The sequence below is a fragment of the Mytilus galloprovincialis genome, chromosome 3 (genome assembly GCF_965363235.1).
Source record: "Mytilus galloprovincialis chromosome 3, xbMytGall1.hap1.1, whole genome shotgun sequence".
Taxonomy (NCBI): Eukaryota; Metazoa; Mollusca; class Bivalvia; order Mytilida; family Mytilidae; genus Mytilus; species Mytilus galloprovincialis.
Genome location: NC_134840.1, coordinates 31,832,027 through 31,852,744, shown reverse-complemented (window position 1 = coordinate 31,852,744; position 20,718 = coordinate 31,832,027). Strand labels below are relative to the sequence as shown.

The 20,718-nt window shown below is 31.0% G+C and overlaps 1 protein-coding gene across 1 annotated transcript; it reads right to left on the bottom strand.

Annotated features, from left to right (window-relative positions):
* Positions 1-1,086: 1,086 nt before the first annotated feature.
* On the bottom strand, positions 1,087-8,688 carry LOC143066244 (uncharacterized). The gene is made up of 6 exons (XM_076239235.1): positions 8,670-8,688; positions 8,255-8,348; positions 5,066-5,110; positions 4,645-4,709; positions 4,224-4,274; positions 1,087-1,872 (listed from the first exon to the last, which is right to left on the bottom strand). Exons 1-6 carry the CDS (start codon positions 8,686-8,688, stop codon positions 1,364-1,366), a joined length of 783 nt encoding a protein of 260 aa, XP_076095350.1. The 3' UTR covers positions 1,087-1,363.
* Between the last annotated feature and the right edge of the window lie 12,030 nt (positions 8,689-20,718).

Sequence of the window (20,718 nt, the reverse complement as noted above, 5' to 3'; positions counted from 1 at the left end):
GGTTTCCTCGCCTTCTTTAAAAAAAAAATTTAACAAGTTGAAAGAAATAAAAAAAATATAAAAAATAAAGGAATTTTATGATGTCTCTTAGATGATCATTAAAATCGAGAAAAATTATGTGGTGTATCAATTAATGATATGAAATCCCTACACACGCTTATGTCAAACCACGATTCAAGGAATTGACCTTTTTAATTCATTGTCAAATTATAGTAACGTTCACCCGCAAGTTAAACAATTTTCTATATCATTTTATTCAAATATAAGGAAAATATTGTGCTTTTGTGTTATTTCAAATTATTGGGATAAGACGGTGTATTTTGATGGAAAAATGCATATAATGTATTTATTTCAAACTCGTAAAGATAGAGGCGATACTGGCCGTAATTGGAAAAGCAATTATGATGTGAATTGTACTTTTAGAAAGTAAGCTTTTTATTGCTCCGCTTAGTTACGAACAAATATTGCGTTATATATCTAGATCAATTGATTTGTTTGTGCAGTATGGAGCATATATAATGCATAATAGCTGGAAAGACATTCCGTCACTTTTTATGGGTGTACCTTCTTTTTCATTTGGAGTTTCTTCGCCTTCTTTAAAAAAAAATAATTAACAAGTTGAAAGAAATAAGAAAAAAATAAAAAAAATAAAGGAATTTAATGATGTCTCTTAGAAGATCATTACAAAAGGCAAAAAGGGGGTGTTGTTCAAACGCAAGTTAAACAATTTTCTATATCATTTTATTCAATTATGAGGGAAAACATTGTGCTTTTGTTGATTCTTTCGACTTATTGGGATAAGGTGGTGTATTTTGTTGGATAAAATGCTAACCTTGCACGAAAAAGATTTCTGTATATGAACTTGTCAAAGTATTCAATTTTTCAAATTGGTGCAAGCATGGTGCGTTGGTCAAAATGTAGAAAAACCATCCAAATTTCTATAGTTTTACATATTTTCCCAATTATGACGTCATTGAACCTTTTTTTTTGTTATAAAAGAAAAAACATTTTTTTTTCAATCATTTTGACTCATATTCTAATAATTTAAAAAGAAAAATCTACTCTGTTTGCATTTTTATTATTTTGTAAATCTGAAACCATTTTATGCCATTATAGCCCCTACTCCTTTATAAAAAGTCAAAGAACAAATGCACCGAGTAAAAGATAAGATAGTTTTCTTAGTTGTTGCTTTTATATGCAGTAAAGTTGATTTTCCATTTCATCATGTCGCATTGACCTTCAGCAAAAATATCTACATTATATAGTTCATCAATGGTATACAATGTCATGTGTATATCAATCATTGTGAAAAACAAAACAGAAATGTTTTATCATTCGCATGATCGCCATTTTTTTTCAGGAATTATGAAGTGTCTTGTTTGTTTGTCTTGTCAATACACGGACTGTACTGATAACCTTTATTTTGCCAATTTTCCTCTAGAGTATTATATGGATGGAGGTAACCTTCAGTATCCTCAGATGCCACTCCACTGGCATTTGATGAATTCCTGTCACTGTTTGAATTTGAGATGTGAGTGTTGCGTTCACCTGATTCTTCCTGACTTGTTCCAATGTTTGAATTTTCTAACATGTTTAATTCGTCGATAGTTTCATATTGAGAATCAGGTATGGCATTTTTCTGTATAACGATCGATTGTTCTTGGAAAGCTGATTGCTGATCAATTGTTTCACCACCAGCGGATATGGCTTTAGTGGAAATCACAGCACGACCGACTCGCTGCTTTTTACATAGAAATCGTTTAGTTGTCAAAGTGAAAATGATAACAATTATCAGAAACACGGTTGTACATGCTGACGATACCGCTGTAATGATTATAACTTGCTTCAGAGTAGCTACCGAATCTTTGGGCTCTGAAATAGACATTTGAAGGGTATATGTACATGTATATATATTAAACCTTGTTAGTCATTTTGACAATTGTTGTAAGGAAACACGATTTTTATGTGATCTCAGATACTTCGATCAATATGCACCAATCGTTATTTTACAAGCTTTAGTGCATATTTCTTGGTTGATGTTAAGACATTATACATTAAAAAATAAACATACCGTAGATTCATTTATTTTAGTAGACACTAATATTCGTGGATTGAGGATATTGTACTTTCGTGGACATTTGATTTCGTAGTTTTGCATACATGTAAACGTGGTTTACCATAACCAACGAAATCCACCGAAAAATTTAAATCTTTGAAATGATAATGAATCTACAGTATTAGTTTACACACTGGAATGTATTACTTAAAAAATGCTAGGTACACAGTAACGGTGATAAAAAAAAAACTTTGATAATTTTGGTAATCGTGTTTAATTAATGAACTTTTGACTGGATCTTTTCTCTTATAAACACAATTAACATTATGTTTTTTTTCATCGACTCACTGTTGATTATACTGTTTGTACATGTTTGAATATGGTAGATCGTACGAGGTTTGAGAATTTAATATTCATGATAAGACTAAAATATATGTGAAATACTACAGTTAAGAAGTAAAGAAATTGTCAGGTATAGTACTGTTGGTCGTTAACAATCAATAATTTCTTACTGCCAACCATGTACTAAACTGATCACATTGTTTTCGCAGTGATGACTTTATTTTCACGACAACGCATCTTTGAATCTATGTTAACACGACAACATATTTGGAATTGATATGAAATTTTACAACAATACTGGTTAAGGTTCAAATGAATTCCAGAGTCAAACCGTTTGACGTAGTTACATCTTATTTGAGTTTGGAATAAATATACATATCATATTTTAATCAAGAAATTACAAGTGGTCCTTTAATCCGGAAAAGTTACGTGTTGCGCTACAGTGTTTTCTACAACATGGAATAACGATGTTATTGTTGGTAACCTGTTTCGCAGCATTGAGATTTCAAAAACGTGAATGCATAATTAGCAATCGCAATCGAATGTATGCTGAGTTCAATTTAGAATAGCAATAACACATTTCAGAACCACGTATGACCGCAAACATGCATAATTAAATTTATATATATCAAATCCAAACATAAATAGGATTTAGTTTATCATCAACAACTGTTCGATAAACCTTTTTAACAGCTGAGTACTAATTTAGCTTTCGAAGATGGTTTATAAGAACATTAGGATTAGTTTTTACATGTTTATGGGCTATTTTCTGTTTTACTCTCCGTATTTTCATAGATAGACCGGGCATCGGTCCAGAAATTAATATAATAGATCTATTTACAAACGCTTTTTTTCTACACGAAGTTTTTGACGCAATTTTACAAAAACATGAGAGAAAAGACATATGATTTTCATTGGATTTACTGAAAGATATATGTAAACAGTTTCAGAAAAGGTATTACTTCAAGCGATTGAAATTCTACTTTTAGCCAAATTTTTGGGAAATATGTGACATCTTTCCTCCCTTTTTTGCAATATTTGATAGCAAATAAATGCAGCTTGTTGCCATGAATACACCTAAAAGAAATTATATTTAACCATTTTATATACAGGATATACAATCGATGGAAGATTCTGATTACATACATTTGCACATATATGACACAAATAGTAAGCTTATTGTTGCAAGAAAGCAAAGAAAAGGGGATGGTAAAATTTATGATGGCAAATTTTGATATTTTTTCCGAACTGTTTATTGCTACCTTTGTAAAAGTGTGGGACCGTTTGACTGTGCGGAGTTTACAAGTACGCAGGCAAGTCCTGTCAGAATGGGGTTGTTGAATCCGATGTCTCGTGTAGAGATAACGCATCGCTCTATGGCACATACAGAACTCTTGTAACAAATCTTTGAGTAGGTGTTCGAAGGCAAAATTTCTATCCATATCCAATACTTTTTACAAAGGCAGTTTATTTTGCCCTGTCCTTCACCCCATAAGGCCTCTTTTACAATACCTGCATATTTTTTATGGTAAAGTTGTTCTCGTTCCGACAAGAATATTTGTCATTGGACGATAAGCCACACGATCAATCAATTTTCATGTCGTACTGAACTTTTTGATTACCACTTGGTATCGTCTCTGTCTTTTAATGATATTTAAAAAAAGAAAAGAAGCATAGGAGGTCAGTCTTGTGTAATAGTGGAACGCAACGTAGATACCTATGTTTCATAAATAGAATACAAGCATTTTACTTAATATTGGGAGGTCTTGAGAAATTGTTGTAAGATCTCCTTAAAAAAAGCGGCGTATTCATTTGTAAAACTCACCTGCTTCATATTTTATTGAAGAAACATCATTATCCCAATCAATTGTGATTTCTTAAATAGATATAATAAATACATTTTTTGGGTCAATTTCTACAATGAAAAAAAAACTTTCTCGCTCTTAAATCAATTGAATATTATATCCTATTTTGATATATTGAAAGAAATCTTCATTTAATCTTAGAGAGGGAATGATTAATTTACACATTTTCATTATTAGATTGGTAATTTTATATTTTTTAAATGAATAGAAATTGATGTAATATATCCCCTTCAGATTGAACTTTTTAAATGCAATATCATTTATTTAAATCATTCAACAGAAATTATAAACAAAATGGCTAGCACTGCAAAGATATAATACATATCAAATAAATTTGCCATGGAACATCCAAACCCTATAATAAGGAAATACACAATTTACCTTCTGAAATAACTATCTGTTTTTCCTGCAGAGTTGCTTTCCTTGGTTCACTTGATAAACTAAAACTAGAATAGAAACCTGCAATTTGAAATCGACTCTCCTTTTTTCATAACACATGATTACTAAAGTATACAGTTCTGTTATCAGTTTAATAAGAATGACAATTTTAAAAACAATAAACATAAAATATAAGTAATAATCTAGCTGTAATGGTCATTCCTTTTGATTTTTAGTATACATAAACTTTTACATTTTTATTATATATAAGAGTCGACATGAATTTCATTTAGATTGTTAAAAGTACAAGGTGGCAAATACATGAGAGCCGTAGTACATGTTTTCATATTTAAAGGTAATGTTCTGTCCAATGCATCTTATCATTCTGAAATATTTTGATTAAATAATAATAATAATACGTTACCGATCTGTTGTTGTTATTACATCGCAACCATACTTATAATGACACCTGAAACAATATCGAGTATAATGATTTTAGAAATATTTTCAATTAAAAATTAATTGTCTCATTCTTTGTTACACGTGCCTGATTTTTTTTTTTTGTGATTCGTTACGAATATTTTTTTTGTAAATTAAAATATATATTTACATATACATGTATCATCGTCATATTTATCTGGAAATTGATATCATTGTTTTGGTTGGATTCCAAAACTAAGGGAGTAAATTAAGGCAATAGTGGAATACCAATGTTCAAATCTCTCAAATCTTTTAGGTATCTAACAAATACTATGAGAACTGCATAAGAATGCAGCAACAGAGTAATTAAGCGCCTCCAGCTAAACCACACTCAATTTAGAGTATGACGAGGCAACATGCGCAATATTTCGAGGTATAATGTAAAAAGTATGTGTTGAAAACAGGCACATATACTGTATGCAACCACAAAGGCGTAACACCACCTAAATATAAAATGTTGCATCTGGTCTGTTTAAATTGGATAAAAAGTAATTTTCTTGAATATTACTCTTTTATGAAATGGTCAATTCTGAAAAAATATATCTGTAATAAATGTGTCATTCTTCTTTTTTTTAATTTGGTGTTCCTATAGAATATATCTAAAGCATACGGTTGCTTCCTTACAAATGATTTATACAACAGAAATTTTAGAAATTGCATTGTTTGCTGCCTAGTAAGTTTATGTCTTATATGTCATAAAACGTTATGCATGAAAAGTATCTAGTTTTTTTAAACAAATGTGTTTTTGGACAGGTCTGGAAAAATTCCAATTTAACACTTTGAAACTTTAAAAAGGTAAAAAAAGATAACAGCTAGCCTAATTTTTTTTTTTATTGTTATTTTCCCCCTCAATTCCTGTTTAAAGTCAAAGTCATTTGAAACGAGTGTCTGGTTAAAAATAATTTTTATCCAATTCTTGAACCAATGCATGTATATATCATAAACTTGGTCTTCTTTGCACGGTTTTATAATTTTTTTACGCATAACTATCGTATAATCGTAATTTTTTTCTCTCTCAGTCTGTCTGTTATGAATTGAAAATATGGCTGCTAATTGATTGTCCTGTTTCGAAGCCGTAGTTTACCGATTGTCACCTTAAAGTAAACAATCAAGAAAGAAACATGTATATTGAGTACGTGTATAACATGTACAATCAGATAATAGTTTATTTAAATCACAGATCCATGCGTATTGCACCTACCGGATTTTTACGAGGAGGGTCACGCTAAGGTCACTTTGAATACGGAAAATATGTCGGCGAATTGCTTCCTGGAAGCAAGCAATTAAAAAAGTAAACGTCTTCTAAATGTGGACAAAAAGAATTTTCTTCAGAAAAAAATATGTACATAAGTTTAATAATGACAACTATCCATCTTGTTACAAAAAAAACATGCATATTTATTTTTTAATTTGAGGTTTCATATGATTTCAAGTAGTGGCAGATCCAGAACTTTTCCTAAGCGGGCGAAGGGGGGGGAGGCGCTGACTGACCTAAGGGGGGCCCGCTCCAGTCATACTTCAATGATTCCCTATATAATCAATCAAATTTTCCCCACGAAAGGGGATTATTCTTTTATGTTATTCTATGTTTTAAGGCTGATCAACTTTTTCTATGTATATCTTTGAGAAAAATAGTAATAAGTTAAATGCAAGTTGATATAAGAAGTTATGTCAAATATTGTAGAGTCGGGGAATCTTTTTTTATAGAAAATTCTTTCAGCTTTAACACTTTAATAAAAGCTTTTGAAAATACATTTCTGACATTATTTGTGATAATTTGCACCCAACATCATGACAGTGGTTAAAAAGCTGCTTGTGAATTTCAACTTTATTTTGAATAAGGATAAATCAATCTTATTGTTAAACAACATTGTCATTTATTCATTTATTTCATCGCCGCTCTTCAATACTTCGTACATTGGATACAAATGACTGTTTGTCCCGCCTTCTACAATTGACTGACAACCGTATTTAGAACATCATATCGGGACACTTTACATGACTTCAAATTAAATCTTTTAAACTGAAAAAAAAATTAGTAGAAAATCCAAATAAACTATTTTTTTCAATTCTATTTCAAAATAATCAATGCATTTTTCAAAAAATATAGTCGAACATTTTTTTTTGAAAATGCATCCTCTTCCAAAAAAGTAAAAAGAAAGAAAATTTCAGCATGACATATGTAGTTCCGATGTTTCAAATACTAGTCAACCGTTAAAGATATTCAACGTAGCGAGAAAATCAGAGGCGCGCTTTATCTGCCCAACACAATAATATACACTAACATAGATATAATGTCACTTATGTCTTGTTTTATTGTTATAATAGCGTATGGATCCACTGTAGTTTGAACATCAACAAGATCATCAAACAAACAAACCAAAAACAACACATTTAAATAAAAAATGTTGTTCAAAAACATGGACATTTTTCTCCGACTTTCATTATTAAATGAAATCTCACATTAAATAAGTTTGGTCCTTTTTTGGTTTAATCAGCTCTTCGGTGTTAGTATAAGGTTAATGACTTATAAATATTTTGGCCTCGAATTTTGCTGAAGAGACATAACTTGCCTAATTGCGCATCTGGCGAAAAAAAGATGGTACCGTAAAGCTAGGTTCACACTGCCGACCAGATCAACTCGATCAAGCCCGATTAAGACAAATTACGTGATCGGGAGACTGGTCTGACTCAATCGACAAGCATGTTCGGGATAGTCTACCCTACTCGTCATCGATCTGACCATCTACCCGAGAGTTTTTGACATGTCAAAAACAATCGAGTAAGGACCGAGAAGCAAGTCACTCACAAGAGATCGAGAATTCGTCGAGTAGCGGTCGAATTGATCGGGAAAGGACCGTGTAGAGATCGAGATCGGTCGGAATACAACATAATTTCCGATCAGTACTCGATCATTTCGAGAACGGTTGTTTGAGGTTTTTTTGTAGTGCTGTGTGGACTATCTGCCTAGCTTTGATTTTGTTTTGGTCATGTTTAATCTGGTTTTTTTCCGACATATTTTGTTATTGTCCCGTTTATATTATTGATCTTCTCTTTCAACTTTTTTTGCTGTATAATTTTGATGTGCAATAAGTCAATCGATATAATATATATATAAAGCAGAATATTTTACCCTTCGCAGTTACATCTGCTTGAACACAGTCTGCCGTAGAACGGAATGGTGCACTTATATAAACAGTGTTCACCATAAAAGCCTATTGGACATTCTACAAAAAGACAATGAAAATGAAACCTACGTATGTGCAAATCTAAATGATATCATTTGTATTGTTGCTGGTGAGATTTAATAAGAAAAAAATGACAACAAAATAATTAAACTGGTTTTGATATAATAATTCAAATGAAAACACATATTGTTTTGATAACTTTATTATAGATTTTTTTTATCAAAGACATAGGTTCAAAATCAACATCATTTTATGTGTCAATTTATTGTTGATTTATTCATAACTTGATTAACCAGAGTTTATTTATTCTGAAATTTTGTATGCCATTTTTTGGTTAAGAAGATCTTTATCTAAACAAACTTTCACGCGTATGTTTCATATTAGTCATTTACCATAACGTAAACTAGAACTTCGTCCAGACAAACAAAATATCGTTGTTCAAAATATAGTTTTCCCCTATTTTTGCATTTGTCTTAGTTGTTCATGTATACTGCTTTTATCACTTTAGTCTTTGTATGTGTATTTTTTATCCTCACCTAAAAAAGATTTGTATCTCTATTCCGTTTTATTTTGATTTTCCCTTTTCTATTTCTATCCTTACAAACTGAGGAGCTAGTATAGTATATATCGATGTGCTCACGGTTACTTCAAAGAGCAACACGTTCTGTATAGTTTATCATTTACATTATAATATATATTGATTAAGTGTAGAAAAGCTAGATGTGTGTTTGTTTGGAGATGTTTCAAATTTTTTTTGTTATCTTATCAAATGATAAGTAACTGCAGGCGAACCAAGCCTACTTTTTGACTTGCCTCTTATTTAGCCATGTATATACATTAGAAAGGTTTTTAATTTGGACGGATTTACCCGTCTAAACCTTTAATTGGTTGTTGTAAAAACAGTAGAACAAAATACTGAACTTCGAGCATATAAAAAAGGGAAGTTCATAAAAACTGAAAAACACTTATGTTATTAATAAATGGACAAGTCAAAAATAGGAATTTTCTTCAAAAACCTCTTCACAATTTACCCTATTCATATTACTATATCTCGGCTAAAATTCTAAAAGCTTTGTCTGTAAATGCAATCCAAAACTTAAAATACTATATATTTTCTTACCTAAACAAACGCCTTCAGGACTTTTATAGTAGCTATTGCAACATGTTTCTTCAACCACTGTAACACCATTTACTATTCTTAATGGAAATATCGGTTAGCCAAGTGTTGTTACATACCATAGTTAAAACATATTTAATGTTCAAAATAACAAGTGGATCAGACCCAAGTTTTATAACTTAGTAATGTATTCTCCAAAATGATAAAAATGCACAAACCAATTAATGCCCATGTCAAATATATTAGATTTACATCTAACTAAACCATAAATATGTTCTGGACCATATGAGTATTTGGGTCATACGCGTATGGTCATGACCATATGGGTATATACTCATATGGTCCGACCATACGCGTATGGTCCGACCGTTCGCGTATGGTCGGGGTAATTAACAATCTGATATGTACAGTTTACTCTCAATACTTCTAAACTCTTCATATGGTATGACCGTTCATTTAAAAGATGCTATCATGTAGGTCATTTTATTATCATATTATAATAAAGAGATTAACTAAATAAAAATAATAAGTTTCACATTGTTAATTTTACTACCTTGTCAAAACTATAATAAACACATTTTATACCGATTTTTATTTCCGATTTGTCATATCGAGTGAATAGCAATATGTCGACTTGAAAAGATAACTTCCAAAAATTCAAAAAAACTTCTCAATAAACTGTTACACAAGAAGTCACTGGTAAGGAACATTGTTTATTTTTAAAAGTTGTTTTGTGAATATAGTGTACTGTAGTCATATTACTATTTGAGATCTAGAGCTTCATAAACACCGTAGATACATTGGAATGGTACAAGACCTCTGCATCACTGCACGCAGCTGCAAAGAAGGCTATCTTTTCACTTGCAAAGAAAAGGTGTAACTGAAAAGGATCGTGAACAACCATGACGTGCAAATGCGAAAAAGCTTTGGTACCGTGTGGAAAAAAATGTCACCATAAGCCTACATGCAAGAATGTAATTAGCGATGAAAATTAGCTTTGGCAGCAATATTTAATTTTAACGTAGCCTTTGCATGAATACATTGTCATGTAACCATCTTTGTTTTTTTAGATAAAGTTTATTGTATTATTGAAATGTTTGTAATGCATATTTAAAAAAAATACCTATATGGTCAAAATACTCATATGGTCCGGCCCGTTAATAACCATACGAGTATATACTCATATGGTCCGACCATACGCGTACGGTCGGACCATTAGTATACGCATATGGTCATGACCATACGCGTATAGTTCAAATACTCAAATGGTCCGGAACAAATACATGAAAACTAAACAAAACAAATAGGTGAAACAAACCAATGGACTTTAATCGTGTTCATTTTTTGTTGCAACAAAAAATTAAAAAAAAACTAAATCACGGTATGCATAGTGACCGGCTAGGATCGTGTTTTTTCGAATGATTTGATCGGGCTTTTTCGAGTGTGACCACTTTTTTTCGAGTGAATATGAGCAAAAATGTAAACAAACAGACTTCCTTTCTAACAAGACGTGATATAGACACTTGAGATTAATTTTCAAAGTTATATCATGTATGATAGTACTCGATCTAGAAATATATGACTAATCCGACATTATTTTTCGTTAAAAAGTTAAAATTAGCCTTAAAATGCTTAAATTCCAAAATACAGAATAAACCCATTTCTATACACATAACACTGATAATGTTAAAGGAAATGCATACATGGAAGCTATATATCCTTAGAAATACAGACACTTTACAAAAATTCTTGTTTTTGCATTGAAAACGACATTTGAGACCATATTCATTTTTTGTATGTTCGGGTTTTTTCGAGAGCAGTCCGGGCTTTTTCGAGTGTGTCCGATTTTTTTCGAGTGATTTTACAAATTTCCTATAGTTTAAAATGCTATGTGTCAGTGTATTTACATTTAAAAATAGTAAACAAAGATTGAAATAAAGTCCTTTTCCAGGCATGAACCAATGCATTCGTCATTTTGATTATGGTGTTCTAACACTTACATGTTGTATACATTCGTTCATTTCTATGTTTATTGTTGTTTGTCATATCATATAACTTATTTATTTTACAGTATATGTTCGTAATGTCAACAATATATTGTAAGCATAAATAATTTGAATGGAGACAGATATTTTGTATTCCTGATAGGTTATGCATTTCATTGTTAATTATGTTTAAATTCTAATTCAAATGTTTTTGTCAATTAGAATAGAAATGGGGCAGATTATTAAAGTGTGTCAGTGTTTTTTTTTTTTATTCTTGAATTTTTTGTGTTAGGACGAAGTGGGCAGGCCTCCTTTATTACAATGTGTTTTATTACATAGCATTTTCCTGATTCTTCTTTGCTTTCCACTACTGAAGTTTCTTACTCCGTTTTTTAATAAACAGCTGTGCCATGGTCACATGATACACCTGCCACATTTTCAAAGTTCATTTCTCTTATGCATGGTTGTGTCTTATTATCTATTTCATAAAATTGAGAATGGAAATGGGGAATGTGTCAAAGAGACAACAACCCGACCAAATGAAAAACAACAGCAGAGGGTCACCAACAGGTCTTCAATGTAGCGAGAAATTCCCGCACCCGGAGGCGTCCTTTAGCTGGCCCCTAAACAAATATATACTAGTCCAGTGATAATGAACGCCATACTAATTTCCAAATTGTACACAAGAAACTAAAATTAAAATAATACAAGACTAACAAAGGCCAGAGGCTCCTGACTTGGGACAGGCGCAAAAATGCGGCGGGGTTAAACATGTTTTTGAGATCTCAACCCTCCCCCTATACCTCTAACCAATGTAGAAAAGTAAACGCATAACAATACGCACATTAAAATTCAGTTCAAGAGAAGTCCGAGTCTGATGTCAGAAGATGTAACCAAAGAAAATAAACAAAATGACAATAATGATACATAAATAACAACAGACTACTAGCAGTTAACTGACATGCATGAATAGAAATTTCTCGTATCACACTACACAGAGTGTGATATAAAAAAGTGATACGAAAATCTGCGTTAAGTTATGATAAGATTTCATCATCATAAGACAATATTACGACATTTCCACTGGCTACAAGTATTCGTTAGGTCATTGATGACCTTCAAAGGTTACAACTATGTACACTTCGTGTACACAATATTGGAACAATGATTCGCGGAATTTTCAATTTAACACAATGAGAGTACATCAGATTTCTATGATAGAGGAAATAAAGTTATGTATATATCAACTCTCGTTATTTAATTCAAATAATAATAATAAACTCGCCAAAAAAGCTCGTTTATAATTATATAGAAATTAGATAACTCAAGTAGATATCAAGCGATATCCATTCTCACTCGTTATGAAACCTATAAATAATTTCTCAATGTCAAAAACTTATTTAAAACTAAAGGGATATTCAGATCATTCACCTAAGTTTAAAAACAGTGTGCAAGGGTCAAGTGAGATTTTCTAATCACTTTGTGTTCGTCGTTGTCTGTTTTCGTCGTCTGTTAACTTTTACAAAAATCTTCTCCTCTGAAACTACTTGACCAAGTTCATTATAGATAGAGATAACTGTAACAGAAATAATGTTTAGTAAAGTAAGATCTACAAACTAGTCACCATCACCAAAACAGAGAAATTTGCCATGAATTCTATTCTTGTCTGTTATGTTGAAGAGTGTCCTTTGTTTAACATGCACTACAGCAAATAGACCCAGGGGAGTGACACAGGCTCTTTAGATTCTCTAGATTGTTAAATCAAATCCAATACTCGGAAACGTTAAATCTAAAATTTCAAAAATTTGAAAGGGAGGATACCGCAATAGATCATAGACAACTCATTAAAGTTTCATATCAATAGGTTACAGCGTTTTCGAGTTTAAGTCCGACATGCTGACGATAGACGGATGGACAACGGGGTTCCATAATACGTCCCGTATAAAAACTCCATGGTTCACCACGAAAAATTTGTATTTACTTTGACAACAAAAGTACCATGAAATGAAGTTGAAAAGATTATGATTCCCCTGCACTATGTTCTGAAGACATTTTTATAAAGCATCCAATAATTTCTAATTTAATACTGGAATGTTGTGGTAGAACGTTTTCCGAACAGAAAGTCTGCATTAAATTCAAAAAGATTAGTTTTGATCAATGTAGTTATATGTTTTTGTAATTTATTGAGAATATATGATATTTTCATTCATTAAATTACAGGTATAAACTAGAAAAGTAATTTTTAAAGTCTAGAATACCTTTTTTCTTATTCAAATTTTCGGTTAAAAAACCCGGACTATTTGTCTAAAAACGCGGACGATTTCACAGTTGCTCTCGTGAAAACCCGGACAATAACAAACGCTGAATCTTTTGGTTAAATACAAGTTATTTGTGCTTCCATGTTGATCAAAACATGTATAGTATTCAATATAAGATGGGTAGTAATGTAAAAAAACCTATTATAATTACGAAATAGCAGTTAATTGAACTTATGGCATGTTTTATCACTCGAAAAAGCCCGAACTACACTATTAAACGCGCAAATTGAGACTTGCTTAAAGTTAATATAACATACTTTTGCATTTTAAAACAGTATTTGTTCATTGTTGCAGGCAGAACGTTAACCTAGTATATTTGTTAAATTCTGTGTTATTTGGTCTTTTGTGAAGAGTTGTCTCATTTGCAACCATACCACACCTTCTCTTTTATATGCATCCGCTCTACAAATTTATATCCGAAAATCATCTGCAGAAAATTTGTTTAATGACAAAATACGCCGATAAAACCATATCAATTTCTTGTTATTCGTTTATTTTTAATAATGATGAAAATCCTTATTTTAAGGCATTCAAATAGTTAAGTAAAATATTTGTTCGCCCTTGAATAATTTTTCCTAATTACCAAGACTTGTGCCCTACCAAAAAGCAGAATATGGTCTCAAATCATTCGGTTTAAAGGATAGAGACCATGAAAAACATTAAAAAAAAAAGAATATTGATATTCAAAAAAATAAATCGTTAAGATGAAAACAGACTATGATTTCAACTTTATACTATTGAAGTACAACTATTTATAAATATCGGATATCAGAAAAATAGATTATTTAGGGAAATAAATATATTAAATATCGCAACAAAAGCTTGTTCTTCCTAAAGTGGGTTAAAAGTGGTTGGTGTAAATTAACGACATACTAATATTGGATCGTGAGGGAAAATTATCCAAAGCTTTATTTTAGAAAAGTTGATTAATAAATCAAACTGGATTGCATAGTTTAAGATGTTAAAATCTTGTATCATAAAAGAATGTCTTTAAATTAAAAAAAAAAGAAGAAGAAAACTCCGTTAAGTGTAAACTCTAATATTTGTAAGGATAAAGTAAAATGGCAAAATAAACAAATTGAAACAAAAGATATCAACTATAACATAATCTGTAATACTTCAGTCGATAAAAAAAAATACATAGCCAATCGTTATCAATATTTGAACAAGATAACTACAATTGAAATACACATTAAAAATGTCATTTGTATACGATTTTATATTAAGAATTTTAATACAAAACAAATTGAAAGGAGTAGGTCCGGTAAGGGCCGAATTTGGCCTCAAATTTCATATTCATCGAACGAAAGATTTTGGACACTTTTTAAACACTTAAGTGTCTATTTAAATTGATTCAATTAGTTTATGTAAAAGATTTTAACTGATTGAGTCATTAAAAACGCTCCGATTCCAGCTAAAATATGAAAAATCTATCAAATATGCCAAAAAACGTCACTTTTCAGATAGTTTTTGTCAAAAATGAAAGTGGCCGCATCCGTGTTCATCATCAACCTTTATATCTGTTATGTAATATCATCAAATACTGTAACAACTTACATTTCAATATTATGAATGAACACGAATGCGGCCACTTTCATTTTAGACGGAAACCGTCGAAAATTTAACTAAAATGCTCAAATTGTGAAGATTTCAGTAATTTAGCATGACTTAATGATGCTAGTACCCGATATATGTGCATTGTATTGTCAAAAACAGCCCATATTTATGTAGCAGAAGCTTTATACTTTCCAGTAAATAGCTAAAAGATTACATTTTCATACTTTTGTAAAACTGCTATATTTTGGGGCCAAAAAGGGGTCTTACTGAACCTACTCCTTTTCAGATGGAAACTGATTTTGTATATTATTCCTACAAAGCAGTTACTATTAAAAAAAATAATCCGAAAATGATAAATGCAGTTTTAATTAAAACAGAAAAAGACGATTACTTGCATATTTCTATTCCATGTTCATTTTTGAAAGATTTTGTGGGAAGAAAATACATTATCTTCTAGCAAAAAAAAATATTTTCAGAGCAAGTCATTAGCAAAACATATAGTATTTGGATACAAAATATCAGATAAGGGATACTAGATTATAACTATTTTTTTTTTACAGTTTTAGGTTGTTTTTTTATCAACAAGTCATATTATGTCTCCTAGCAAATGCTGAATTTCTTAGAAGCGTATGATATGTTTATAAAAGAACTACAAAGGTTGAGAACAAAACAGTATCTCAAAATATTTTTTCATAAATTTAAAAAGAATTGATATAATATAAAAAATGTTACACATTTTTCTTTTATTCTGAGTATTTTCCAGGTTACTCAGAAAGTATTCCACAGAGATACTTTATTGAAGCTTGGACAGTTTAGTAAAAATTGTAACAAGCAATCTGAAGAATAAAGCCGGAATATTTATTTGTCTATTAAAAAAATATTTTCTAACAAGATTAATTTAACTATGACGTAAATCTCATGAAAGGCCCCGACAAATAGCTGATATGAATCGCAATCTCGAAAAATGAAGTTGCATCTTTATCTGTATAAAAGAGTGGCGAAATATAACAGATGAACATTCAAACAGTTTGATATAAACTGACAACGCCATGGCTAAAACAAAACCCAGACAAACAGTAGTACACTAGACACATATAAAAAAATTAAGACTAAGCAACACGAACCCCACCAAAAACTGGGGGTGATCTCAGGTGTTCCAGAAGGATAAACAGATTCTACTGCTAATGTGATACCCGTCGTGTTTTTCATGTTATTACAAACCCGGTAAATATTTTTATTCGGTAGGTCACATTCGTGGAAAAGGGACGGGATTATAGCTACGACATAAGTTAGCACGCAACAGTTAGGTAATGAAGAAGGAATTAGGATTAAGTTACGAATAAGGAATAAGGAATATGTAAACATCTTGACGTCCATTAAAGATGATGATGTGACAACCGTACTTTTTCAGTTTTAAGTTTTTGGTTATGGTAATTTACCATGATTGAGTTAATAGTTATCAAAGGTACCAGGATTATCATTTAGTACGCCAGACGCGCGTTTCGTCTACATAAGACTCATCAGTGACGCTCATATCAAAATTTCTACAAAGCCAAACAAGTACAAAGTGGAAGAGCATTGAAGATCCAAAATTCCCAAAAGTTGTGCCAAATACGGCTTAGGTGATCTATGCATGGGATAAGAAAATCCTTAGTTTTTCGAAAAATTCAAAGTTTTGTAACAGGAAATTTATAAATATGACCACATTATTGATATTCGTGTCAACACCGAAGTGTTGACTACTGGGCTGATGATACCCTCGGGAACGAAACGTCCACCAGCAGTGGCATCGACCCAGTGGTGTAAATAGTTATCAAAGGTACCAGGATTATTATTAAGTACTCCAGACGCGCGTTTCGTCTACATAAGACTCATCAGTGACGCTCATATCAAAATTTTAACAAAGCCACAAGTACAAAGTTAAAGAGAATTGAAGATCCAAAATTCCAAAAAGTTGTGCCAAATATGGCTAAAGTAATATTTGCCTGTGATGAGGAAATCCTTAGTTTTCGAAAAATTCAAAGTTTTGTAAACAGGAAATTTATAAATATGACCACATTATAACTCTTCAACTTTAACCTTAATCTTTAATAGTTATCCTCACACACTGTTGTCAATATTATGGAATACTATGCTACTGCCATACAAGTAAGAGGTAAAGCTAGCTATACAACCATGTTTAAACCACCGTTTCTACATAAGGAAATGCCGTAACTAAGTGAAGAATAAAACAGTTGTTTTCCATTTGTTTTTTTGCGTTTGGTCACTTAATTTTGCCATTTGTTTAGGGACTTTCAGTTTGGAATTTTTCGTCTGTATTTTTGTTATTTTACTTCTTAGTATACAAGTTTACTATAATTTGATTATTTTTAGTGTTATGAAGATATACGGTTTTCGTCATGATTTTACGATTCAGTGCAAATGGAAAAAAGGAAAAGAACAAAAATTTCCGAGGAAATGTGATAAAGGAAACCCCTGTTAAAGAAAGGCGAAAGATACCAGAGAGACGTTCAAATTCATAGATCGAAAATAAACTGACAACGCCATGGCTAAAAAAAAGTTATATTACCACCGGGTAGTTAAAAATAAATTTAAACTTAGCACATATGTTCAATATGATTTGAACCCCAAGGTATAAACTTGAAAAAGTGCTTTTTACTACTTATTTTTTCAATTATGTTGAATTATTCTCTTTACTTGTGAACACTTGGCATTAAAACAGCTTACTTGTCTTCTAAGCAAACTCCTTCCTTTCCGCTTGTCTCGAGAATGAAAATAAAATACACATATTTTGCAAGTACATGCATCCCTAGCTATATTTCTACATATATCTTATATTACACATTTTTATTCTATCAAAATTCTACGAGGAAGTGATTATATGTCATAAATGAGTAGTTTTTATTTGAACAGGATACACTTTCAATAATTCAATAACGGAACAGCTTCAATAATTCTATAACGAAAATAATTGAATTCCATTGGCATGTGATGTTTTCCGTGCCCATATTATTTAGAAATATTTTTTTGTATAAGATTATTGTGACTTTTCTTTTTTTTCCCCGACACAGTAATGTAACAATTGCGTAGAAATTTGAGTGTGGTTTTTTCTACATCGTATGTTGATATAATTCTACAACTTGGGCAACGATGACGATAAAAGCCGAATGTTTGGTACGGCATTTTCACAGTTAAACCTCCAATTTTATTGGCTAATTGGTTTTAAAAACACTTAAAATAATGAAATTGTATGTTCCACTTTGATTTTCATTGATTTAGATAATTTATTTGTGAGTTGATGTGAATTTAAAATGGCGCATTAAATTTAAAATATATCTTTTTATTAAAAACACTTTAGATGACAATTTAACCCATAAGATGCATTGCATGTTTAAAAAGAATTTATGTATTTTATTATATATGGTTTATTGCAGGTGACAGTAGGAAGATATTTTACAGAATTTGATACATGATATGCACACGTTTTATCCATGATGTTGTAAAAGACAATGAGGAATTCTATTTCATGAAGCTATGAATTGAAAACATGACCAAAATGTTATGTTTGTAGACATTCTGTGTATAAAACTTGCCATACCACATCAATGAAAAAATAAAACATACAACAACGCATGTCACCTAACAGGAATTCGTTACATCGCGATGATCGCGAGGGCATTCCGATGTATTGTTGTCGACGAGATTTCTTCTTACGTAACTTTTTTTTATTTGTATTTTGTGTGACAAGTACCGATCAGTATGTTGTTTTCAAACGATTTTTTTATTAATTTTTTGTCGATCATGGACAGGTTTCTCCTATTTCACATCAAAGAGGAGATAACGTTTTTCGATATAAAATGTTATATAGAAAAATCTCTTATAACCATCTTCTTCAATAATAAAGATTTACAGAGAATCATGAAAGTGCTATTTTTGAGAAGGTAGGCACTTTAGTACATGTATTTGAATGCACGAAAATAGAACAATTTTGGATAGAAATTTTCAAATATTTTTGAATAAAAACAGAGTAATTTTTTGGCGCAGATCATTTGTGCTTTTTAACCTGAAACATGAAAGGACATTTAGATTTTAAATTTAATACACCTGAATTAAAATGAGCGAAATTTCTACATAAAATAATAATCAAATTTACCAGACTGAATTATTATTTTTTTCTAAATATGATAAACGAAATTTTTACTGATTGAACATGTGCCCTCATTTTTTTAAGCAGCTTTATACCATTAGTGGTTTGAAAAATGAAAACGTTATTCCTTTTATGTTCATTCTATTGTCTGGAAAGTCTGAGTATCTCTTTCATCACAGTTTATCTGAGATTGTTTCAATTGTGAAGACCGAAATTAAACATTTTTAACCACCCCATTCCCAAATGCAAAACAAAAATTCCTATAATGATGGAAAATTGAGGAAAACATTGTTTGTAGTGTATACTGTAATCTTTAAGTTTTTCAAAAGTAAAAGATATCATACCTTTCACTTTCACGTCAGCTCTTTCAAAGATTAAAACTGAGCACCCATCATTGACCTGCACTGAAACCTTTTCCTGCGGTGGGCACTACAAAAGCTTGTTTTAAAAAAATACAATATTAAATTATTGCTAAAAGGGGTGAGAAAAGCTGGTATGTTTTTCAAGTTAAAATTTTCAGTTTTTAGGCAGTTTTGGGTTTTCTACCATATTTGCCTCGGGCATCACTAAAGAGCCCTTTATTGTCGACATGCGCATCTTGTGCAGTAAAAAATGGTTTTGTTAATGTTATTACCATACGAAAATGTGACTCATACGTTTGTGAGAATTTGCACGAATTTTAAGAGTTTATTGATTGTAAATGGGTTTTTTTCGCACATGATAACAAACGCATCATTATTTTTGTGAAAAAAACAATAATTAACTAAGAATTGGTAAGATTATAAAATCTATTAATCAATTTTACGTGTTTGTTCGTGTACAAATATCTATGTGCACGAACGCCGTAAATTTAGAAAGTGTCATTAATACCAATCCTTAGGATATGTCGAGGTTTATTTCTTGTATTCAGAATATGCCCTGCTCTTTTGATTGTCATTGTGTTTTTCCACATGATTGCAATATAGAAGAATTTCCGAAAAAGAAGAATATCAAATAAACTTGTTTTGCATTTAATCATTGTTGAATAAGTTCCTTTCCTTGCTGAACTCGAGTTCAAAAATCAAAAGTCAATTGCACTTTCCTGTTAGTTATAATGAGGTGTGCCTATTTCATTACATGAGTTTCTACATAAGAAAGTTCCTGCACCAAGTCATGAATATGACAGTTGTTATCCATTCGTTTGAGCTTTTGTTTTTTGTTATTTGCTTATGTACTTCCGTTTAGAATTTTCCTCGGAGTTCGGTATTATTTGTTATTTTACTTTTCACTTTAAGTTACTTGTTTT

Coding starts and splice junctions, on each gene's coding strand:
- LOC143066244 (XM_076239235.1), bottom strand. Junction 4,710..5,065: donor GTAATAACAACAACAGATCG/GTAACGTATTAT, acceptor TTTCTATTCTAG/TTTTAGTTTATCAAGTGAAC. Junction 1,873..4,223: donor TTCAATAAAATATGAAGCAG/GTGAGTTTTACA, acceptor TGTCTATTTCAG/AGCCCAAAGATTCGGTAGCT.